Genomic DNA, 26,527 nt, shown 5'->3' on the forward strand with positions numbered 1-26,527 from the left:
TGGACGACTACAGACAATCAACATCCACAAAAAGAAACACAAAATGGGGTGTTAAACTATTCCAAGGTAGATATACACAATTCATATAAACATTATTTTCAAATTCCATCCTACGTATATTTTCTCAAAACGAAAGACCGTTCATCAGCACAAAGTTGTATTTTTAAAAATGGAACAATTATCAGAATGAGATTAAATTATGTAGATCTAACCGAGAAAAATGATTTGCAATATAGTTACCGAGTTCAAAGTTTACATAGTTGGGTCTGTCATAGTCAGGTTTCTAGATATTGTTTTCGTTCTGTTTATTTAGATTGGTCGTTCGAGAGCGAGGGGAGGACTGTGGATTTTTCAACAATTACACCAGAGGAACTTAACACAAAGTTGAGATTTTTCTACACTGAGGCACAGCCTAAAAACCAGGAAACAAGATGTGAAAATATGCCGGCTGCACATGCTGCCGAGTATCACAAGAACACTTTAAAAAATGTTCGTTCTGCCCTGAAAAGACACTTAAATGATATCGGGAGAGATATTGACATTGTAAGAGATAAGCACTTTAAGTCTGCAAATGATATGCTTGATGCCAAATTAAAGTACAATGTACAACATGGCTTGTCACGTCCCACACAACATAAATCAATCATTGAAACAAGTGATCTGATGAAAATTAGCACTTATCTGCATTCGGCATCCAATCCTGTTATCCTCCTGTACAAAGTATGGTACGACTTGGCCATCCATTTTGTAAGTCGTGGTCTTGAATTTCACCAGCAGCTTACGCCCACATCCTTTGAATTTGCGGTAGATGATAGCAATGTTGAATATGTCACACTGTCCCACGAAACGAAACAAAAAAACATCCAGGGTGGTCTCAGCAGCGATGAAGCGCAAAGCGACAAACGAATGTACGCGACGAATGATATAAACCAATGTCCCGTCAGTGCACTTCGCCAGCTCCTTGACAAAAGTGACCCAAATGCCGGATCACTTTTTTCTCACTGTAATAAAGATGCACTTAGTTCTCCAGACGCACACAACATTTGGTATACAGCAACCCCAGTCAAAAAATACCAGTTCACTCGTTTCATGTCTGACATATGTCGCAATGCCCAATGTAGTCAGTCATACACTGCTCATTGCCTTCGCGCCACAGCAATCCAAGCCATGAGTGACGCTGGCTTTGAACTTCGTCACATTATGTTTATGAGTGGCCATAGGAATGAAAGTTCCGTGCGTAGTTATAGTCGCCACACAACGACTACTCAAAAACTAAGAATTAGCGAGACGCTTTCCGCCATTGTAACGCCTCGACAAGAGCATGCGCACGTTGGAACATCAGTTCATGGCATCGCAATCCCAGCCACATCACAGCCCCTTTCCACTTGCGCAAATACTGCTGCCACTAACAATCTCAGTTCCACTAACTTCATGTCATCGGGCTTCATTTCCAATTCTCACTTTTCAAACTGTGTCTTTCAGTTCGCTGGTAATAATTCAAATGTTTGAACTTGAAACTTTGCCGTTACCGGCATGCGTCACGTTGTCTTGTTCCGCTCTGATTCGCAACCCCGATGTTAGCTTGGTTGATTGACAGCTGTTTGGGGTGCTCTATGCTGATTGGCTAATGGTTTGGTAGGCGTGTCATTTTATGTAAATGAGTCACCTGAGTCATGTCACGCCATTACCGAATTCTTACACCGAAAATGTTAATCCGTAAATCGGTGGTAACAAAGATATCTCTGTTTCGATGAATTTGATTGTGTTTAAATAAAATATTGTTGAAAGCCTATAGTATTTGTTGTTGAATTTAATTATAAGGATTGACTGTGTATTTCTTTCGTTGCATTGAGGTATGAAACTAAAACCAATGTGTAAACTTTGTAAGAATCCGCTACGCGGATTCATACAGTTTGCACATTGGTTTTAGTTTCTATACCTCAATCAATACTCATCAATCCTTAAATAGATACTCGAAACGATGTGCAACATGACCATGTGGTTGTGTTCACGAGTTTTAAAAAATTATAAACCCAAACAACAAAATTCAGTTATCCTTTCCGCTACGCGGATTCATACAGTTTGCACATTGGTTTTTAGTTTCATACCTCAATGCAACGAAAGAAATACACAGTCAATCCTTAAATAGATACCGAAACGATGTGCAACATGACCATGTGGTTGTGTTCACGAGTTTTAAAAAATTATAAACCCAAACAACAAAATTCAGTTATCCTTTCCCTGCTAATATCTGTGACGGAGGTGAATTGCCAGATAGATTAATTGATTCGAAAGAAATTACGCTTCCTACAGTCTCAGCAGCTAGTCGAGACGCTTTTTCATCGGGCATGTAACTCATTTTCACTCGCCAGTTGTAATCTGCCAGCTAAAATATATTAAAAATCACATACGTATAACTTGCCTCTTTAAATAACATTCACAAACGACGGATACCAAAGTATCACAAGCAGAATTCATCAACAACGTTCGCAATCACGTAACGTTTCGCCGGCGGTGACGCCATTGTGATTTGCCAGTGGTTGTCCCCCCCTAACGTCAAAAACGAAATGGGCGGGGCTTATCGGCCGAGACTGGATCGGTCTATAGGCGTGGTACAAGTCAGTTAGCTCATCCAATCCTCGATCTGTGCTCGTATACACCACAGTTTTGCCGGAGTTGATTGACAGGTGTTGAGGAAGCTCGAGCAAAGCTCTCGCGTCTCCCACCTGTCAATCAACTCCGGCAAAACTGTGGTGTATACGAGCACAGATCTCGGTTTGAAATGATCTAACTAATACTTACACCGCGGCTATCTGATTGGCTCACTGCAGGTTAGCAAGCCACGCCTACTGTTCCCACGCACATAAGTCTAGCTCAATCGAATGTAAACCTTGTAGTAAAGTAAGGCCAGAAATGCTTGGAAAATGCTTTTTGGCAATTATTTGATAATGGTTGATATTTCAGATTCAAAACTCATATATAATCATTCATACCACCTCGACCTAATATGGCATATGAGTAATGACGATGTACCATTCCCTAATCATAATGATTACTCGTAAAATATCGAAAAACTTAGAAAAAAATTCCATGGTAGAAACAATTCAAAGAAACAACTATACTGTGACCCACCTGGCAGGCAGACAGGGTGACAGCGTTATGTAACGCACGGGCAGCGCATGTCAGGGACCGTCTCAAAATATCAAGTGTCAGTATGACTGCTGGTCGAGGACTCTAGCGAAATTACAACAGGTGCAACTCGGCTGACGTTAACGCCGTCCCGCAGACGGTATTCGTCTTCGATTTTGAGAACACGGTCTTCAGCCTTTTGCCACTCTTCTGGGGTAATTCTCGCAAAAGAAGCATACACAGGCTCTTTAACGTCTGAAAGCGTGAATGTGGTATTATTGCGAGCAATAAAATTCTTACAGTTACCCCAGATCAGCTCGATGGGATTGGGATCACAGTGCCGTACTGGTGTACGCAGAACTATGTGGTCTTGTTTTGCAGCTGGTTCGTCAGTGATGTACTGGATTGGCTTTTTGTGCTGCCGGATTTTTTCCATGAGCTTGGGCTTTGTTTCTGATTGCCTGTAAGGCACGTTACAGGAAGTGAGAAAATCCTGCAACTGAGCCTTGAGATTGCTCATGGCGGGTGTGATGGTACCAGGGACACGCAGGTTATTGTAACTGGCGTTATCCAAAATGTTAAGGCTTGGTTCGTCCAGCTGCGGTAAAAGCTGATGTTCGAACCAATTCAAAAATACCTGCCCATTCATTTCGTTATGGTAATCACCATCAGATTTCTTGACCACAAAAACAAATCCACAACCCCCAATCAGTCCCTTGCAAACACTGGTGCCTCAGAACAATCTGAAGGAAGCCACATCCGATCGGTTGAGTGATTTTTATTACACCAGGTTTCATCCAGGTATATAATTTGAAACCCCAAATTGCGGTATTCAACTGTTCTGAGATAAGCTGATCGCATGGACAGGATTTAGTACTTTTCTCTAAACACAGCTCTGTCATCTCCCCTTTTGGTGTACCTGAACCCCATTTCTACCAGAGCTACAATAAGTGTTGTTTTCGAGACATTTATTGTATCTTTGATCTCATCTTGTGTTTTAGCACACGTCGGTGGGATTTTGCGTTCATACAGTTTATAAACTGCACGGCGTATGACACCCTTATCAAAGCTATCCAGTTTGTGTTTCCTACCTGGTTTTGATTTTAACACGACCCCTGAGGTAACTGATTTGTTTACAACTTCGTAAGACTGACTATATGTCAAATTAAGGGCATTACACATTCTGTAGTAAACCCTGTCATAGCTGACGAGAGGTTTCGCCCTTTGTTTCTCCAGTATGAAATACTGGTATAAATTTGAAATTAATTGTTCTGCTGAGATATCAAGTCGCCAGTTCAATGGGCATACACGAAGTGAAACTTCTATGGGTGAACAAGATTATCTATGCCATTTGAATTAAGACTGTTTAAAGTAATTATTTTGAATATAACTACTACAAGAGTTCCATGTTTTTCACAAATAGATGTTAAAAAACCCCAACTTATTTATATAATTTAATTAGTTGAGGCTATATGAATAATTATAGTCTGTATTTCAAAACTACCGTTTGTACGAATGTTGTTAAAACGTCAAAATTTCCTCCTGTGAAGTCACCCCTCAAGTGCATTTTTTCATCTGCGCTTTAATATCCAACTAGGAAGAGTCGTACATGTATCATATATGTGCTTATATTGTGTGTCAAATTCATCATACATGTAGTGATATTGAAGCCAAATAGCATTTTCCAAGAATTTCTGTCCTTACTTTAGTTACTTCATTCTAAAACGAGACCTCGTGTCTACATCATAATTTGTCATGACCTGAGTAAAGTGTATAGTTTTAAAGTTCGGGAAACGTTGCAACTTCGTCTGTGTTCGATACTGACAATTGAGTCAACCCATCTAACACGGCCGATTGAGTTTCCATAACCTCAGCAGCGTGTGAGAAAAATGTCTTCGATTGTATCATCCCACTCCAGCCTATTATTGTCAACTTCGTCAATTATTTGTGACCATGTAAGGTCTATAACACCCGTGACTTGACACCGCGGCTGTGTGACACAGAATGATTTCAAATTCAAACATCCTGCGCAGATTTTGAAAACACCCAATGTGGGCATGGTACAAAGCAGTTACGCTATCCAATCACTCGAGGTTTGTCCAGACAGACGATGGGGCAAGCATGTTGACTGACAGCTGACTATCGTGTCTCGGAATGATCTCAAATTCTAATGCTCCTGTGCTGGATACCAGGCTAAATGCTCCTGTATTGGGAGTGAATGTCTAACTGGTCTTCCCTCCGTGGTGTAGTGGTTAGAGCGTCCGCCCGGTGAGCGGAAGGTCGTGGGTTCGATCCCCATCAGCGTCACAGCAAAAGACGTTAAAATATTGTAATTGTTGGTCCCTGCCTGGTGCTCGGCATAAATGGGTCCAACAAGGACTGGTCAACTCGGAGTCAGTATATTGTGTCTGAGTGCTTAACTGTGGCATGGTACCTCATTGAGCTAGCACTATAAAAAAACACAACAGTCTGGGCTAGTACAAGCAGCCACACATACACACACATGCACGTCGTCATATGAGCGAAATATTCTTAAGTAGGACTTTAAACCCCATTTCACCTCGCCTTGACTGAACTAATGGATATCACACGGGAAGTGACAATGTCACAGATATGAGGAACCTGTGGCAGAAGAATCACTGATGATATACATGGAAGTTGTTTCCACCAAGTTTAACCCGTGATAAGATCACCCAACACATGTGTACGTACAAGTATAATTGTTTATTTTGGTACTTTGTATGAAGTCGGGTAGTGGTGTAGCCTCGTGGTTAAAGCGTTGGCTTGTCAAGCCGAAGACCCGGGTTCGATTCCCCACACGGGCACATTGTGTGAAGCCCATTTCTGGTGTCCCCTCCCGTGATATTGCTAAAAGCAGCGTAAAACTAAACTCAGTCAGTCGTATGATGTTTGTTATCTGATCCATCGTCGGACTGATGAAAAACACCAGACCTCACAATAAAACCCATTAATGTCCATTCAATGCCAAAAGCATGTCAACATATATGCTCCTTCTTACTGGTCAACATGCAGTGCAGCCTTTATCATCAGACCATTTAGGCAGTCGTTGTCTGACAACTTTAGCTTTACTGAAGACTGTCATAGTCTGATCATCAGATATTTTTCCCAGATGACGCCTGTCACTAACGGATGTGGATGTGCTTGTGCTAGTTTAAGTCTCAGAAATGGACATGTTACAGAGGGGGGAAAGAGAGAGAGAGAGACATATCTCAGGACTACACACTGTGTCTGCGGGGGGAGGACGAAAGATATCTCAAGCATACCTTTGCTGACAGATCTCAAGTGTATGATCTGTATGTTGCCAACCACAGACGAAAGATGGTACACAAGACATTTTATTGTGATGTGTCATGAAGTATTTACAAAGATGAATCAGTCCATCATGTACAGATGAGAAAGTAATACCTGGGTACCAATGAAACCTACGAGGGTCCCTGCAGTCAAGGCAAGTCCTAATGTCAAACCACAACAGGCAAATGTTCAGCTGAAGCATTTGGAGTTAATGATGATTCACTGTATTAATAAATTATACAAAAATTACCATTATGTGTTAATATTAAACAAAACATACCTCTTTTCAAAAGAAAATATGAAAAACATAAATTGTCACACTGAGTGATACTTCTCAGAGTCCCCTGCCGTGATATTTCCGGAATATTGATAAAAGCGGCATATAACTAATCTCTCTCAGCTTTTGTTCTGAGAATTATTGAGTGAACCCACAGAGCATATGCAGACTGTGAACACTGTGACGCACCGCTTTCCTTGTCAGTGTCAATCATTCGTGGACATAATGTCAGCATGTTACTGACAGTTTAAGACAGACAACTGCTCTGAAGTGTGTTCAACCTGTTCGGGTGACCTAGGTCATCTCTGGTCCCTCGCCTCCAGGCACAAGCTGAAAACACAAACAAACTTGAAGATGATGTGGTTCAAGCTCATGCATTTAATTATTTCTTTTTTAAATCAGTTTGATAAAAACTATAACACCAGTTGGCAATTCTCTTTGGTGGGCAGTTCATTACTGAGTCAGAGAAACTGGTTCTGTCTGCATACCTTACCCAGGCTCTTGTTTACTTGGAGTATATTTGTTTCTGTAATACATTTTACATTCTGCTCTCCTCAATCATTACTTTCATACTGATTCATCCACCAGCAGCCCTTCAGGACATGATACAGTGCAAGTCAGAGTAACGTCGGTCGGGAGCCTGACTATCAGTCAAAATATAGCTTGTACCTGGCAGTGCTAACTTGGCATGTACAAGTGTCGTGTAACAGGTGACTATATTAATGGAATGTATATCCAGACCACATATTCCAGGTGGGGGCTGAGACAGAGACATATGTTTGATAAGGGACAGGTCTGATAAAACAATCAGATAAAAACAGAAAAAATGGTCATCATTATGAATATATAAGCTGACGTCTCAACTTACCATTGTAATGTTGTTCCCATTGAGGAGCAGTTTGTCCAGACGGGTCACCCGACGTCCTTCTGGTGTACTCTCACTGCAATACATGGAATATAGCAATACATCAGGAGATGTACATGGAATATATCAATACATCATCATGACATGTTCATGGGATATATCAATACATCATCATGACATGTTCATGGAATATATCAATATATCATCATGACATGTTCATGGAATATATCAATATATCATCATGACATGTACATGGAATATATCAATACATCATGAAATGTACATGGAATATATCAATATATCACATCAGGATGTACATGGAATATATCAATATATCATCATGACATATTCATGGAATATATCAATACATCATCATGACGTACATGGAATATATCAATACATCATCATGACATGTTCATGGGATATATCAATACATCATCATGATATGTTCATGAAATATACATGCATATCAATACATCATCACGAAATGTAGATGGAATATATCAATATATCATCATGACATATTCATGGAATATATCAATACATGACATCAGGATGTACATGGAATATATCAATAAATCATCATGACATATTCATGGAATATATCACATCAGGATGTACATGGAATATATCAATATATGATCATGACATATTCATGGAATATATCAATACATCACATCAGGATGTAAATGGAATATATCAATATATCATCATGACATATTCATGGAATATATCAATATATCACATCAGGATGTCTTCCTTGGGGTACTCTAGCATTTTTTCACCGAAAACATGTCTAATGGTCGTGAAAAAAGTTTTCAAATTATAATTATTAATTTTTTTTTAAACAACAAACTTTTGTTGATGCGGTATGCACTGGTGAGCGTATTACCTCCCTTTTATGAAACCTCATGGCTAGGGTTTACCCAACATATCATACAACTTCTTCTTTTTCTCGGCCATCGCTGACGTCAAACGTGTTTTCTCCGACAGCGTTGCAAGCCAAACGAATCTAAGCTTTCTCTTAGTCATCATGTCGCAAGAATCATCTGTATGTATTCCCTTATTCTTTTTGGAGAACGTTTTACGTTCGCCGTCGTGGAATCGCAATAAATATTCATATTTTCCGTGCTTTTTCTTAAACGCCAATTTGCAGGGTCAAACTAACGTCAGTACACCCTCGCTCTCGGCCTATAACTATATGCTTGTTTGGTGCAGTTTTTATTCAAATTGTTTTTATGCACCTCTTACCAAGGAGAGAGAGAGAGAGAAAAGAAGCTTTATCGGGTCCCAGCGGTGGACGAGTGCATTGTAACCTCGGTAGCACTTAGTAGGGGTAACTCCACTTCACTGGCGACCTCTGGGCCTAGACAAGGCCGGCCTGTGCCGCCTTTCTCTAATGCGGGGCACATGCTGCGATCTGGTTACAAGGCTCTTGAGGAGAGCTATCGTAATTCGGGTCAGCAGATGCAGATGGCGGTGCACAGCGTCTATCTGGCTTCCCTCCAAGGCAGCCTGGCTCGGACCCAACTGGACAATGGTGACACGTCATCTGGCATTGTCCTCTCTAGTCAATTAGCTGAGGCAGGGCAGCACCTAGCTAGGGACGCATTGCGCTCTGCATCTGCCGGCTTAATGGGTGCTGTCATGGGCATGCGCCTACTGTGGCTGAGCTGTACTAGCTACCTGCCACAGCATCAGGCTACCCTGCTTGCCCTCCCTTATGAGCTCAGTTCCCAGGGTCGGCGCAGATTGTAAGGGAGGCAGCGGCGGCCGCGAGCTCTTTCAAGGAGTCTAAGGTGCTCCTGGCTCCAACCTCCCTCAACCTCTGCAGCCAGAACCCGTGGGGACTGGCGTGGACACTCAGCCCCCAGACACAGCCTGCCTTCTGCCAGAAATCCCTGTTGGTGGCCGACTAGCCCACGACCTGTCGGACTGGGCAAAAGTCTCTTCAAATCCCTGCGTCTTGTCCACTGTCAGGGAAGGCCACATGCCGCAGTGGAAGAAAGACCCTCCACATTTCTCAGGCATTCATCACACTCCAGTGCCAAACCAGTCAGAGAAAGCAGACTTCCTCCGAGTCGAAATCAAAGCGTTGCTAGACAAGGCTGCGATCGGGAAAGTACCAGTAGGACAGGAAAACGAAGGAGTTTACTCCACTTACTTCCTAGTTCCGGAAAAAGAAGGAGGCTTCAGACCCATTTTGAATTTGAGGAGACTGATTCGTCTGATAAAGGTACCTTCCTTCAAAATGGAGACACTGTGTTCAGTGATCTCCTCAGTATAGCCGGGAGATTGGCCTTCGTCAATCGACCTGAAGGATACATACTTACATGTCCCCAGTACACCCCTCGTTCAGGAGATACCTCAGGTTCTCATTTGAGGGAGTGAGTTATCAGTTCAAAGTGCTACCATTTGGTCTCGCTACGGCCCCGAGGGTGTTTACCAAACTGATGATGGTGCCTGCACAGGTCGCCAGGTCACAAGGTCTGTTTTGCCACCCTTACCTAGACGACTGGTTGATCCGAGCTCTGGCACAGGCATCAAGCACGTCGGCAACCAAAGCAGTGTTTCACAGTCTCATTCGACTGGGTTGGATTGTGAACCTGAAGAAATCAGAGCTAGTTCTGTCTCAGGACCTGATTTTCTTAGGGGCGAGATTCAGTACAGGACAGGGGTTAGTTTCACTATCCCCCAATCGCATCAACAGGGTGAGGGAAGCGACTCTGTCATTCCTCTCGGCGCCAAGGGCCCCAGCTCGGACTTGGCTCCATCTGCTTGGTCACATGGCAGCTACAGTAGATGTGGTATGGAGAGGATGGCTAAGAATGCGTCCAATCCAACAGGCTCTTTCCCAATCATGGACTCACTCACAGGACCTCGAAACTCAGATAGAGGTTCCTCAGTGGCTATTTGCTCATCTTGGACCAAAGTCGAGCATCTCTCGAGAGGGCTCCCTCTCAAGGCCTCGACCCCATCTCTCTCAGTTCAGACAGATGTGTCCCTTTTCGGCTGTGCGTGCGGCGCGCGTAAGGCAGCGCAAGGCGTGCGTCGCGTGCGCGCGTGCGCGCGTGCGTGCTCGGCAGTCTCACAGCTTCTGGCCTCTGGTCCAAGAAGGAGACTTGCTTGCACATCAATGTGTTGGAACTGAGAGCAGTCAGACTGGTTTTCGAGAGCTTCAAGGACCATGTTCACAACCAGACGGTTCGTCTAGAAATGGACAACCAGACAGCAATGACGTATATCCTGAAGCAAGGCGGCACTGTGTCTGGCCCGCTCCTCAGGGAGGCATGGCAGTTCCTACTGTGGTGCGACCAGTACAATGTGTCTGTGATCCCAGTGTACCTTCCATAGCTGGAGAATGTCCGAGCAGATGCCCTGTCAAGGTGAATCCTAGCCACACACGAGTGGATGCTCAATCGAAGGACATTCAGGGTTATTTCCCAGTTGTACGGACCGTTCTAGGTGGATCTGTTTGCGTCTGGGGGGACAAATCAGATTCCTGTGTTCTGCTCTCGGATCCCAGACCCAAGGGCATTAGCTTCCGACGCCTTTGCACTGGATTGGACGGGCACAGGAGGGGAGTATTTGACTCTAGGTCAGTTATATTGTTATAGAGTCGTCTGAAGAGCCACCAGGTAAGCATTACCTTCAAACTGACCATTGTTTTGACTGTTGACGATAGGGCAGCGGTATTATCTCCCTTAGCAGAATCGACCACTTCCATTACTTATCTCTGGGAGTCTGTATTCATGCTAGAGTACCCCAAGGAAGACTTCTTCTGAAAAGGAATTACCTAAACCTGGAGAGGTTTCCAATTCCTTGAAGTAAGTCTTCCTAGGGGTACGTCCACCCACCTCTCCTCGATTCTGCTCGCTCTTGACCAGAAAAAGAGGAAGTTGTATGGCATGTTGGGTAAACCCTAGCCACGAGGTTTCATAAAGGGAGGTAATACGCTCACCACTGCATACCGCATCAACAAAAGTTTGTTGTTTAATTGTGAGTCGAACTGAGACATTATATGCGTTGAAAAACAAACGCAAAGTTTCCACCAGTAAGTTTAGCCGAGTGAAGCAACTGCGAACTAAGAAACGGGGTGCTACGGAGTAGTTTAATGTAAAAGACTGTACGAGGCGATGACAACTGACATGCATGGTGACGTCGGTTACCAAGGGGGCAGACGAGCAAGGCGTAGTGACATCCTTACAGTGTGACGCCATGTAGAAAGTGTACTACAGAACAACATTCTGCCGCAACCTCTTTATTAAGCCAGTTTCGGTTTGAAACCATAACAATAACAAAAATATGCTATTTTGTCAATTTAATGCATGTAAGACGTGGGTAATAAATAAAATACCACACTCGGTCTCATAACATACAAATTATATGAAACCCATGACCTTCCTATGGTTTCTGACCTCACTTTCGCTTGGTCAGATACCATAGGAAGGACACTCGTTTCGTATAATTTGTAAGTAATGAGACCGAGTGTTGTATTCTCTATATATCACATCAGGACGTACATGGAATATATCAATATTGCAACTACTCAGAACAAATTAAGTGAGACCTAGTGTTTAGATGTGACTCTAGTTAATCTGTCATACACCTGTAAAGATCCGGGCTAGAGACTGGGCTATCGTATAACTGTAAACAAACAATCTGTCCAAGGTGTTGGGTACTGCAACACAGAGCCCTTCAACTGCCAGTGTTCCTTAACTTGTTTAGAGTACTATACATACAATATTTCTGGAATTCCATTGGTTGGGGTTTCAGGGAGCTTCTGAGGACATTTTGGAATATTTTAAATGAGATGGTGACAGGTGAGGCAGTGAATAAATATACTGTCTTTTGGGCAGTTTTTGCGACTATACGGCAGCGTTAACTTAAAAGTACTTCAGCTTCCACAATGATTTGCTATCATCCGCTGTAGAGCTGATTACTTATGCCTTCATGCAGAGCCGGAAATCACATACAAAACTCTTTACTACTACCTCAATACAAAAACCTTAACTATCGCTAGGAAATTTCCATTTACATCAATGCCAAGTCAGTGCCACGAGTATGAGACACGAGTATGAGACACCCAAAATACTATGTCAACTAATCCATTATTAACTGGATGTCCTGATTTATGTTTTTCAATCAATTTTAACAATTTTATTCAAAATTTCATTCAATGTTGGTCACAATATATTTAACGAAATTGTGTGTGAACATGTGTGAGGTGGACCAAGTCACCATTATTTCAGCAACCATGGTGAGATGAACACTACTAAATCCTTGAAAGTAACTTTAACTGGCAGAAAATGGATGCATTTATCACAATGTAATTGTTAGATTAAAATTGATATTTTATACTTATCCTGACTCATGCTTAATTGCTTGCTTGTCGCTTTCTTCTTGCGAATGATAGTGGAACACTTGAATCCCCTTTTGAAGCTCCCTTAAAAAAAGCGGACGTAAATCACTCACCCAGTGTTATCTCCCTTGTGACTCTTTTGGCGGGAAAACCATGTCACATGTTCGGACATGCCCCTCACTCTCTCCTGATTAAGCGCCCGACACCTGGATTACAGGGAATCCAGAGTGCCATGAGGAGAGGTTGGGAGGGCTTACCTCATGAGTCAGGATAAGTATAAAATATCAATTTAATAAAAACATTACATATTTTTCCTTATCCTGACTCATGCTTAATTGCTTGTAGAATCCAACGGACCAGGTGGTGGGTCAAGCCTCTCTGGATTCCATGCTGATTTACGTCCTGCATACCCCCCTGAGGGAACTTCTTATAGTACTATGCTGATCCTTCCTTCCAGCTTCCTCTGATCAGTTTGGGGGGACCACAACTTGTCAGATTTTCTGGAACCGCTTCTCCTGACAGTAAAAGTGGATTTATACGACTCCATGATTGATTTCCGCATCAATGGAGAAGTGACCCTTCTTCATATACGAGTAAGTCCTTACGAGTATAGGGTCTGTCACTCATGCTAGCCTATCTTTAGACGTGCGCACGGACTCTAAGCTCCTACTCTTCTGAGTGTCGGCTTTTACAAGTCATGTGATAAAGGGTGAGATTCATCTCAGCGTCTTTGAGGAACCGTCAATTGTTGTGCTACAAGAAGAGGCGGATACCGGAGACATCCTTTGTAGCAATGTCTCTGAGGTAGTAGTTGGCAAACACCGTCTCCGACTTCCAATAGCAGCCTTCCATTATTGTCGAGATTGAGCAATTTCCATGTAGAGCAAGTGTCGACGCCAGTGCTCTTACTTCATGAGGATTGGAGGCTCGTGGTGGCTCGAGACCTGCTCCTTTATAGGCTCTCAATATGACAGCTCTCATCCATATTGATATTGTGAGATTTCTGTAGGTGTCTCCGTAGATAAAGGGATGAAAAGGCACTTGAATTTTCATCTCCTCATCTTAGACCTTTGTAGGTAGATTTGTAATGCTCTGACTGGACATAAGGAAAGATCCTGAGTATCCTGTGGTCCAAGGACTGACAAAAGTGCTGGGATGTGGAATTGCCTGTCTGGCTGACCGGGCAATTGGTTCTTTGCTATGAAATCCCATCTCAATCCCAGATGTATGATATTGCGATGTACATCAAATTGTATTCGTTCAAAGTCCAGAGCATGTATTTCTGACATCCAAGCTGCTGTTGCCAAGGCGACCAGGAACAGAGTTTTATGTGTTAGAAACTCATAGGATGTCCTTCCTAGTGGTTCATAAGCATGAGATCCCAAGCAGGTGCTTTGAATTTCTTTTGTTGGTCTTCCAACTTAAAGGAGCGTAGTAGAGCTAGTATCTCTGGTACTTTAGTCAGTTTCACACCTGTCTTGATGGTGATAACTGTACTGAGGCCGCTAGGTATGTAGAGAGTGTTGAACCTTTTAACTGCCTTGTTTGTCTTAGATGACAAAGATATTCCGCCACTTGTGGATGTGTTGCTTTCATTGCTGTGAAGCCCTTCCTTAAAGCGTATTTCTCAAAACTTGTCGTCGTACAAGCTGCGGGTTGATCTACGTAGTGCTAATGTTGATCTACGTAGTGCTAGTGTTGATCTACGTAGTGCTAGTGTTGATCTACGTAGTGCTAATGTTGATCTACGTAGTGCTAGTGTTGATCTAATGTAGTGCTAGTGTAGTGCTAATGTTGATCTCACGAGTGCTAATGTTGATCTAATTAGTGCTAATGTTGATCTACGTAGTGCTAATGTTGATCTACGTAGTGCTAGTGTTGATCTACGTAGTGCTAGTGTTGATCTACGTAGTGCTAATGTTGATCTACGTAGTGCTAGTGTTGATCTACGTAGTGCTAGTGTTGATCTACGTAACGTAGTGCTAATGTGACTGCGTTCGCTGCTCTGGCGGAGTATCCTCTTTTCTTCAAGCAAGTTTTAATACGTTCCATGCATGTAGTTGGAATACTGTTGGATTGCCGTGTACTTGCTTGGTGTGCGGATGAATTAGTAGGTTCGGCCACTCTGGAAGTTGTAGGGTTGGATTTCCGAGTTCTTGAATGAGGATGGGAAACCACACCCTCGCTGGCCAGTAGGGCGCGACCAAAATCACATTCTTGGCTCCGGGAATGTGACATGCTTTCAAGTCGATGTTCAAATTGTCTATTATGCTGAACAGATGAAAGCTGAGATCTAGTAGATTCCTTGATCTTGTTGATCCTTGCTTGTTGATGTAGAACGCCACTGTGGAGTTGTCCATGTGGATCATCAGTTGTGCGTTCCTTAGTATGCTGGACCAGTGTAGTAAGGCGTTTATGACTGCTTTCATCTCGAGCATGTTGATGTGTAAACTTTGCTCCTGACTCAACCATTTCCCTGCTGCCACTTCGTTGTCGAGGTGGGCTCCCCATCCTTGAAGTGATGCATCTACGTAGAGATGAGTGTTGTACTCCGGCTCTGATAAGTAGATTCCTCCGCAAACATTCGACTTCCCGTGTCCACCATAGGAGATATGGTTTCAGTCCGTCCGGTAGCCCGAAGGAGTCAGAACTGTCTAGATGAGTGTTCACGAACACTTGTACTGGGCGCAGTTGTAGTCTTCCTCAGCGTGTCATGTCTTGTGCTGACTTGAGGAGACCGAGTAGGCTCTGCCAATTTCGTAGTGGTAACGGAGAGAGAAGTGCTTGAGATATCATCTGTTGTATCTTGACCCAACGCTCCTCTGGGACGACTATGCGATTCTGCGATGTGATGAACCGTATTCCTAGGAATTGCAGATCCTGTGTGGGTTGTAGTTCCGATTTGAGGAGATTTACTAGCCATCCTAGTTGTGTGAGTAGCCTGACTGTGAAGTCTAGTTGCAGTCTGAGTTGACTGGGATCTTGATGAGCTTGAATCCCGTCATCCAGGTAAACGAACTGCGTAGACCTCGATGATGTAGAAAAGCAATGATTGGCTTTGTCACTCGAGTAAACAACCAGGGGGCCGAAGAGGAATCGTAGATATTTCCTTGAGTCCGGATGTATCGGGATGTGAAGATATGCATCCTGTAGATCCATGCTGGTGAGGTAGTCTAATGGACGTATGAGTTGGCGCAGTTGAGGCAGATGTATGATTCTGAACTTTGCGGGGCTGCGTAGATAATCTTGGTTGAATTTCCTCATGTTGTATATAAGTCGGAACTTTTCCCTGGAATTTTTCTTTGGTACTAAGAAGATTGCGGAGTAAAAACCGAGCGTGACAAACTCCTGTTTTATTTCTTCGATCGCCTCCTTCTCGAGTAGAGTTGTGATAGCGTCAAGTAGATTCTCCCTCTGGTCGGCAGCATAGTTGTGGGCCAGAGAGTTGCTTGTCAATGGCGGTACTGCTTGTAGTTGTATCTTGTATCCTCTGCGTAGGATCTGGGATACATAGTCGTCCTGAAGAATTCCCCAATTCTTCCAGTAGTGTTGTAGACGTCCACCCACTGTTGAAGGTTGTATGGGAACGTCTGGGGTGGAAGACTCCAGTCGTTCCGAACCCGTCCTTCAGCCTCTAAAGTTCCTGGCACCTCTGGATGCCCTGCCTCTTCCAGGGTTACCTCTGGGAGCTCCGGTTGAGCGACGAAAAGAATCCTTGCCTCCTCTGGAGCTGCCGTATTTCTTTTCCCTGGCTCTTTGTATTCCTGTAAACTTCGACTTGCCGGAGTAGCGTTGCGAGGTCTGACAGATAACACTAGCTAGTCGATCATCATTACCTCCCTTGACGCTTTCGTTACTTCCTTGGCCACGTCCTCAATTTCCCCTGCAAAGATAGATGCTGCTGACCACGGAGCTCTGTATAGTGACTTGGTGAATCGTTCACTCATGCTCCGGTGAACGTCTGGTTCTGTTCCTTCGTGAATGCTCCTTCGGTGAAGGTGTCCTAGTATGTCGTAGAGTGTGCGATCCTTCGGGCATGTTTCCTCCTTCGCGAATGCTTCCTCCTTCGCGAATGCTTCCACCTTTGCGCAGGCTTCCTCCTTCGCGCATGCTTTCGTTTTCGCGCATGCTTCCTCTTTTTCGTGCAGGCTGCTGTCATCGTTAGGCTGTGATCTGCGCATGCACTAGGCTGTTGTGTTTGGGCGTTTGAATCAAACCCTTGTTTTTCGCTGTTTTTAACAATGTTTCATTTCACTCAAACTCAACAAATATTGAATCAGTTGCTTCACTGCATGTTCCAACATGTCGTTTAAAATGCCCATTAAGCACACAAAAAGTTGCATTTACCTTAGAGCATAAATGACGTCACCACGTTTCAGTTTATGTATGACTATCAAGTTTTAGGGTGTTCACATATTTTTTGTTTGTAGTATATGTGCCAGTAGGCCCCTGATGTTGTTTTCAATGTGCTATTTCACATTTCAGAGTGTTTATGGCCTCAAGGCACAGTCTAAAATAATACCTGCATAGCAAAACACCATTATTGCAACTTGCATAGTTAACTCAACAGGCTACAGCACTACCTCATTACAGTGTGTGAAAATGTTTCCAAATTTTGCTAACCAGTCGGGCTAACTAAGCCTGAAAGTTACTAGCCCACAAAATAATTCACTAGCCTGAAATTTGAACGTAGAAAGTAAGCAAAAGATTACAAAAATAGATGAGAACAAGATATTGTCAGCATGACACGGGTTTCATCATTCAGCTGCTAATATGATGAACATTTTTATCAGGCCATAATCTGGCATGATTTAAAAGTGTATTATAACTTAACAAGAGAGTGATGTATTTGCAAAATGACCCCATGAAAATTCACTCGTCAGTCGAGCCAGTGTTTGGAGATTTACTGGCCCAAATGGATTATTGCTAGCCACAGGCTAGCAGACTAGTGCTTATTCCACCAACTGCATTACAACAACATGCATGGTTGCCTCAACAGTTGAGAAACATACTCACAATTCTGTGACATCCTCGAGAACCATGTCTGAGCTGAACTAAGGAAAGCTAATACCAATATAATATAAAGTGAGCTCTGTAGACAAATTCAATTCTACCAAGACAATTAACTGAACGTTATCACTGCTTAGTTATGTAGTTGTTCTGTGAACAACAACAGATCCCATATATCGAATAAATACTGTGTTTGATCTTTCTTCTACATGTAATTCTTTAAAAGTATAGTCAGCTTGGGTAAGTGAATATGGATGTCATGTATTTGATGATGTTTAATGTCATTATTGGACCATTACAGCTTCATTCTTCATCAATAACAAACTGTTACAGGAGTGTTCACAGCTACACAGATTACCATCAATAACAAACTGTTACAGGTGTGTTCACAGCGACACAGATTACCATCAATAACAAACAATTACAGGTGTGTTCACAGCGACACAGATTACCATCAATAACAAACTGTTACAGGTGTGTTCACAGCGACACAGATTACCATCAATAACAAACTGTTACAGGTGTGTTCACAGCGACACAGATTACCATCAATAACAAACTGTTACAGGTGTGTTCACAGCGACACAGATTACAATCAATAACAAACTGTTGCAGGTGTGTTCACAGCGACACAGATTACCATCAATAACAAACTGTTACAGGTGTGTTCACAGCTACACAGATTACCATCAATAACAAACTGTTACAGGTGTGTTCACAGCTACACAGATTACCATCAATAACAAACTGTTACAGGTGTGTTCACAGCGACACAGATTACCATCAATAACAAACTGTTACAGGTGTGTTCACTGGCGACACAGATTACCATCAATAACAAACTGTTACAGGTGTGTTCACAGCTACACAGATTACCATCAATAACAAACTGTTACAGGTGTGTTCACAGCTACACAGATTACCATCAATAACAAACTGTTACAGGTGTGTTCACAGCGACACAGATTACCATCAATAACAAACTGTTACAGGTGTGTTCACAGCGACACAGATTACCATCAATAACAAACTGTTACAGGTGTGTTCACAGCTACACAGATTACCATCAATAACAAACTGTTACAGGTGTGTTCACAGCGACACAGATTACCATCAATAACAAACTGTTACAGGTGTGTTCACAGCGACACAGATTACCATCAATAACAAACTGTTACAGGTGTGTTCACAGCTACACAGATTACCATCAATAACAAACTGTTACAGGTGTGTTCACAGCTACAGATTACCATCAATAACAAACTGTTACAGGTGACACAGATTACCATCAATAACAAACTGTTACAGGTGTGTTCACAGCGACACAGATTACCATCAATAACAAACTGTTACAGGTGTGTTCACAGCGACACAGATTACCATCAATAACAAACTGTTACAGGTGTGTTCACAGCGACACAGATTACCATCATTAACATGAACAACGAGAAGGCAGAAAACATTCTGTTCTAAAACATTAATTGAATCAGCTTACTTTATTTCAGTCATAAGTTAATTAACACCAACAATATCTACTGTTCATTATTTTTATACCGATGATGGGCCATCTCTGGAAACATAAGTTTCAGAAACTATGAGTATGATGTCATTATGCACACAAGTTGACACATCTATAACAGAGAGGGCACAACAGTAGGTTGAACACTGCACACATGCTCAACAGATGCTACATAGTATATTCCTTGTTGTCAGAGAGGATGCGCTTTTCATCTGATGTGAAACAGTTGATTTTTAAGGTGTATGATTTCGTTCAATCTAAATCAGAAAAGGAAAACCATTTCATGCCATTAAGAAATACTTGAAGCTTTCAGTATGTCTCCTAACAAACAAAGAAATGCTGTCTGTCGATGGGACTCCAGCAATAACTATAAGCAGGTGGGGAACACCACACTTATAGAACCACACTCATAGAACCACGCCTATAGAACCACCCTCACTCATAGAACCATGCTTATAGAACGCTCATAGAACCACACTCATAGAACCACGCTCATAGAACCACTCTCTCATAGAACCACGCTCATAGAACCACGCTCACAGAACCACCCTCACTCAAAGAACCACCCTCACTCCTAGAACCACCCTCATAGAACCACTCACTCATAGAACCACCCTCACTCATAGAACCACGCTCATAGAACCACCCTCACTCATAGAACCACCCTCACTCATAGAATCACGCTCATAAAACCACGCCCATAGAACCACCCTCCCTCATAGAACCACCCTCATAGAACCACCCTCACTCATAGAACCACGCTCATAGAACCACGCTCATAGAACCACACTCATAGAACCACACTCATAAACCACCCTCACTCATAGAACCACCCTCATAGAACCACTCACTCATAGAACCACGCTCATAGAACCACCCTCACTCATAGAACCACGCTCATAGAACCACCCTCACTCATAGAACCACACTCATAGAACCACACTCATAGAACCCCCCTCATAGAACCACGCTCATAGAACCATGCCTATAGAACCACCCTCACTCATAGAACCACCCTCACTCATAGAACCACCCTCACTCATAGAACCACCCTCATAGAACCACTCACTCATAGAACCACCCTCACTCATAGAACCACGCTCATAGAACCACCCTCACTCATAGAACCACGCCATAAAACCAGCCCATAGAACCACCCTCACCTCATAGAACCAGCTCCATAGAACCACACTCATAGAACCACACTCATAGAACCACACTCATAAACCACCTCACTCATAGAACCACCCTCACTCCATAGAACCACCCTCATAGAACCACCCTCATAGAACCACTCACTCATAGAACCACGCTCATAGAACCACTCATAGAATCATAGAACCATGCTCATAGAACCACACTCGTAGAACCACCCTCATAGAACCACACTCATAGAACCACACTCATAGAACCACACTCATAGAACCACACTCATAGAACCACCCTCACTCATAGAACCACGCTCAAAGAACGACCCTCACTCATAGAACCACCCTCACTCATAGAACCACCCTCACTCATAGAACCACGCTCACTCATAGAACCACGCTCATAGAACCACACTCATAGAATCATAGAACCACACTCATAGAACCACTCATAGAACCACGCTCATAGAACCACCCTCACTCATAGAACCACCCTCACTCATAGAACCACGCTCACTCATAGAACCACACTCATAGAACCACACTCATAGAATCATAGAACCACACTCATAGAACCACTCATAGAACCACGCTCATAGAACCACTCATAGAACCACCCTCACTCATAGAACCACCCTCACTCATAGAACCACCCTCACCCATAGAACCACCCTCACTCATAGAACCACACTCACTCACAGTGATCCTGACAATGAGTCCTTAACTGTGAGTACACTGGTAGTGACTACAATCACATTGAGAGCCTGGTGCCCCAATAACAAACCAGAGGGGAGCGCACCCGTAGTGAACCAGTAGTGAGTGCCCCAGTAGTGAACCAGTAGTGAGTAACCCAATAGTGAGTGCCCCAGTAGTAACCCAATAGTGAGTGCCCCAGTAGTGAGTGCCCCAGTAGTGAGTAACCCAATAGTGAGTGCCCCCAGCTGAGTACCCTTGCAAGACTGCACACGGAACATTTTATCTTAAACTGCATTTAGGTCAACAAGATAAAACTCAACCTTAAGTTCAATTGAGGTTTGATTGCTGCCAAAGGATACTGACATAGTCATCAAAGCCCAGCAACACTCCAACAATCTCCTTGTCATTCTTCATGATGATGTGAATCCTGGACCCAATACACTTGTCAACCAACTCTGTAAAACAAAGGCACATAATCACATTAACAGAATACTTAGATCAATATATTGTTGCCAACAGTTAGAAGTATCTAACTACCTACCAGGTAAACCATGTGAGAATGACCTGTCACACTAATACATCTGTTCTTGTCTCGTCTTATAGCAGTGCTGTATATGGTATCTTTATTGTCCTCTTGTAAGATGCAAAAGCACTGATATGGCTTCAGCAAGAAAAATATCACCCCTATCTAGATACACGTTATCTGTCATTGACAGGCAGGTATAATGTGCCTTAATATTCCAGTCATTCATCTAGGTCTCATATTTTCTAATGTGAGATGAAATAGGGTTTAACGTGGTACTTAAGAATATTTCGCTCATATGACAATGTCCATGCTTGTGTATGTCTGGCTGCTTGTACTAGGCCAGACTTAAGCTGGATTTATAGTGCTAGCTCACCGAGATACCATGCCGCAGTTTAGCATGAATATCCCACTCAGACACATTGTACAGACTCCGGGCCGATCAGTCCGTGTAGCAGGGTTTTACATAGCTCTTCGAAACTGGGAGTCCTGGGGACTCAGGGCATATTTTTTGTGAGTCCATTTCCAAAATTAGGAGTCCATCAATCTCAGATCTGCATGAAATCAATGATTATGGACGCTTCCCATTTGATAATGATTATGTTTTTATATGTGCTACTTTCAAGGTCTTCAGAACAATGATTGTAAACAGAATGTTTATATTTTAATATGGGATATCATTACAAACTCAGAAAGTTCTTCCCACAGGACGCACAGGATTTTAGTTTGGGGGTACTTCATCAAATTTCTGCATCCAATACACAGGAATCACGCGTTCCGTAAAAACCCTGTGTTGTACCCATTAATGCTGAGAGCCAGGCTGGTACCAACAAGTACCATATTTTGACATTCTTTTGGTATGACGTGGCCAAGGATCGAACCCGCGACCTTCTGCTCTCTGGGCGTATTTTCTAATGATTCAAGTGGTATGACTTGTCTCTTGTTGAATATTCTTTTCACATTTTCGACATGCATAATTCAGGATAATTACAATACTAAATGTGCAAGTACATAGTGAATTTAAATTCATAATTCACAAAGGAAGAATAAAATGACAACCAAGTTCATACCATTCCTCGACGTTCAAGTCAAGAAGGACAAAAACAAGCTCCATACAAGCATCTACAGGAAATCAGCCCACACAGACAAATTTCATCACATCCCACCATCCTTTATAAGTCAACAGAGGACTAACTGCCACCCTAGCCAGAAGAGCTGAGAGCATCAGCCCCCTGACCCAAGTCCTTGAAGCCGAGTTCATCTTCACTTTGTCTTTGTGAACCTTTGTCAGTATGCAGCCAAACTTGTCCACAAAAGCATCAAGACCACCCTCTACCCAAGAGACAATCCACCAAGTCAGCAATCTGCACCATTCATCATCAATATACCATACAGCAATACGGTGTCGGCCCGGGAAAGCGAAATTTCAATATTCCCTATTCACGGTAGAGCGAAAACCAAAGTTGTACTAGAGGTGCCGCGAAAGCGAATTGCTATGAAAACATCAGATTACCGTACTTCAGATTAGCGCGCGAACCCTAGGTGTATCTGTGCAGGTATTCTAAATAACACTAAATTTACAATAAGTATCAACCTTCATTAAGACTGCAGTAAGTTATCTTGCAGCGTCAGAAGCAAACATCTGGTTCTATGGAGGCATTTTTGCTATGTCGGTAGTGCGTATTCTTTGCATTTAAGATTGCTGCAAAATTTTATCCAACTGAAGTTTTGTTATATTTAGTGTCATGGAAGAACCAACATACATATGGGTTAATTCGCCAATGTTAGCATGTCGGTGGTTCACCAACCAAAACCCCAAACCCACGTTTAGATTATGTCGGTAGAGTCAGAGTAATTTACATTACGTTGTGTTTGTTTACATCTTTTCTTGTGGTAAATCGTCGCACAGACACACAAAATGATTTTTCTTGAAAGGCCTGTTCATCTATTCTCGATATCTAAAAAACATATAGTTTCGTTAACATTGATTTTTCTTACAATATGGAAAAATATGCTCGACATCAGTCGAGAATTTATAAGCAAGTAATCATACGTTACCATTATAACTCAAAATTCTCTACATGATCCATCTATTTGACTTAGGTGAACAGTCTGTGGCTCAAACATTTATTGTTATTTATTTATTAAATTTCTACCATGACTACAGTATCAGACGACGACTCACACTTCATTGTTTTTCTCGTGTATTGAGAGTCCCGGGAACGCAAAATTCAGTGTTAACTGTAGCTTGACCGTTCCCGCGAAAGCGAAACCTAAATTGAGGAGGTTTAGTCCAGATTTGCTTTCCCGGGCCATAACCAGCCATCATATCTGCAGACTACTTAAGAATCAAGCCAGTAGAGATGTGTTCCAGATAGGAAAATCATTCAACAAGCCATTGGTAAACCAGCTACTAGCAACAAAGAAGATCTATCAAGCTTTGTCTACCACAAACATGAAATGTCCCACCCCCTTTGAACATCAGGCATTTGTGCAGAAATCAGTCATTTCCGACCACACCCAAGCCCATCCTAATCATACCATCCTTTGAAACAACATCCTTGAAATGGCATTGTGTAATCATGACATCTTTGAAGCCATCTACATGATACTTGACAGAAAATTCTATGACTTATACAAAAGTTAATGAATGATTAACAAATAATCCAAATTTTCATAAATAAAACTAATTAGACAGTAAACAAACTCATGCATAGAATATTAAGGTATGTATAAGGCCTGATAATTCATCTCTCAAGATGGAAAGCTCCAAAGCTTTTCACCGGCATTCTACTCATCACTTCTGAAAATAATATTTTACTTAAAGCTCAACTTCTGTAAACTGTTATGCTGGAAGGATAGAGAGCTCTACTCTGCATCTCACTTTCACCACAAACAAGTTTACAGCTACCTCAGCTTTTAGTCAACATTAGAAAAAATAGTGAGACACTGGACACATCAGATTCACGCATACTCAGTCAGGGGTCGAAATAACCCATTGCCCGACGCCCGAGTCCAGTGGCTTTTTCTGTCGGGCAAGCAAATTTGTATATCACACTGTACCGGTGTCCAGTTGACTTTCCAATATTATTATTTTTGTTTATTTAAAAAATCAACAAGAAAACGGACAGTATAGTAGGAAAATTATCAGGGCAAGTGATTTTACATGTGCCACTGTATCGGAGTACACTAGCAATTTTAAAGTTATTTCCACCCCTGTCAGTGACCGCTGTGCAGCTATGACTTGACAGTTCCAATGTTACTGAAGCCTAGGAGTCCCAGGGACCCTAGGTAAATTCCTGTGATAGTAACAAACAAACCCATATAAATTGAAAATGAGCACCAGGCAGACCAGAGATTCAGAACCTGCACTTAGCCGAGAGCCGCGATACGGTCCTATAAGGATACAGATTTACAGTCAAGCCATGACCCTGCATCTTATCTTGGACCGCATCGAAGCTCTCGGCTACTATGCACCAATACTAACCGCCGCTGCTGAACTCCCCCTGAAACTTGCGAAATAAAGTCACAATCCCCATGAATTGTTTGAGTTTGAGTTTTCCTCACATATACTTCAGTAATGCTCTTATTATGGTAGAATGACTGTACACAAGCGCGAATTCAGATAACCATGTGGCGATCGCCGGTGAAAGTGTGTGGTGATTTGTCTAACATAACGGTTGTCACAAAATATGATATCATTATAGTGCATACACGATTTATAAGTGAACTGGACCTGTCGTCTGGAAACATAACAGAGTGAAGTATTCTTAATGTTTTTACCTAATGGCAACAACTGAGACGGGTTTGAAAAAGGTGCAGCCATGTTGAAATAGACCGCCACCTGGCGGAATTAGTCATGCTTTGGTCGATATTATACATTCCGTACAACTGTTAACAGCATTTACGAAACCTCTACCGGTGAAGTCGATCTATTTTTACATCCTAAAACTCGCCTTTCACTAACAAAAATCAGTTCAATTGATTCATGGTTAGGAAATTCACATAACCGATGCTTTAAAGACACCATAACTGCGTTGTATCAACAGTTTCTTTTCGTCCATTTTATACTTTGTAAGCGAGCACATTTAGACAATTGGTTTATTCAATAGACATGCAATGTAGGGGGCACGGACAAAGGCTATTGTACCAGACATGGTAATATTACAAATACATTTTTCCTTTAGCAAGTGCTTCTTACATGTAGTGAGTATTTAGATCACATATATAGATTGTTACATCTACGTCAATCTCATTTTGAACAAAGGTAAGAAAACGTCTTATGAGTGTATATTTCTTTCATATAAAAAAGGCATGGTATTCATCTTCTACCAAATTACGGTCACAGTATAACATAACTTTGGAAGCCCTTGGGGGTATCGACTTTCATTCATTCGCAAAAGCTAAAACAAGTACTCAACTACAATATGCCACACTGTTTCATATTGTAGCCCCTACCAATATTTACCATCCGTGGTAATACACAAATTCCTAATAAGCATAAAATACGTCTATGCTCGCATAATTATTTCAGACAAATAAATGTGGACAGTTTACATACACTCAAGGCCAAAAGAAAGTGGCCCGTGCTAAAAATCTTAATAAAAAGCAACACAGACAAAAAATTGATTTCATATCTATTTATGTTGATAGTAAGGTCACTTGCTAAACATACGGAGGTTATTA

At 42.3% G+C, this 26,527-nt stretch overlaps 1 protein-coding gene across 1 annotated transcript; it reads right to left on the minus strand.

Moving 5' to 3' along the window:
• Positions 1 to 6,467: 6,467 nt before the first annotated feature.
• LOC124281589 (U6 snRNA-associated Sm-like protein LSm5) lies at positions 6,468 to 25,723 on the minus strand. The gene is made up of 5 exons (XM_046717533.1): positions 25,625 to 25,723; positions 21,678 to 21,773; positions 17,962 to 17,989; positions 7,587 to 7,659; positions 6,468 to 7,048 (listed from the first exon to the last, which is right to left on the minus strand). Exons 1-5 carry the CDS (start codon positions 25,665 to 25,667, stop codon positions 7,013 to 7,015), a joined length of 276 nt encoding a protein of 91 aa, XP_046573489.1. The 5' UTR covers positions 25,668 to 25,723; the 3' UTR covers positions 6,468 to 7,012.
• Positions 25,724 to 26,527: the final 804 nt, after the last annotated feature.

This window comes from Haliotis rubra, unplaced genomic scaffold, assembly GCF_003918875.1.
Source record: "Haliotis rubra isolate DU_JTF1 unplaced genomic scaffold, ASM391887v1 Scf285, whole genome shotgun sequence".
Taxonomy (NCBI): Eukaryota; Metazoa; Mollusca; class Gastropoda; order Lepetellida; family Haliotidae; genus Haliotis; species Haliotis rubra.

Bases quoted from the DNA above. Each gene is read 5' to 3' on its own strand.
- LOC124281589 (XM_046717533.1), bottom strand. From the start codon at position 25,667: ATGGCTGCACCTTTTTCAAACCCGTCTCAGTTGTTGCCATTAG. The intron at 21,774-25,624 runs GTAAAAACATTA...TTTGTTTTACAG, and splicing joins GTCTCAGTTGTTGCCATTAG to AGTTGGTTGACAAGTGTATT. The intron at 7,660-17,961 runs GTGAGTATGTTT...CATGTATTGCAG, and splicing joins CTCGAGGATGTCACAGAATT to TGAGAGTACACCAGAAGGAC.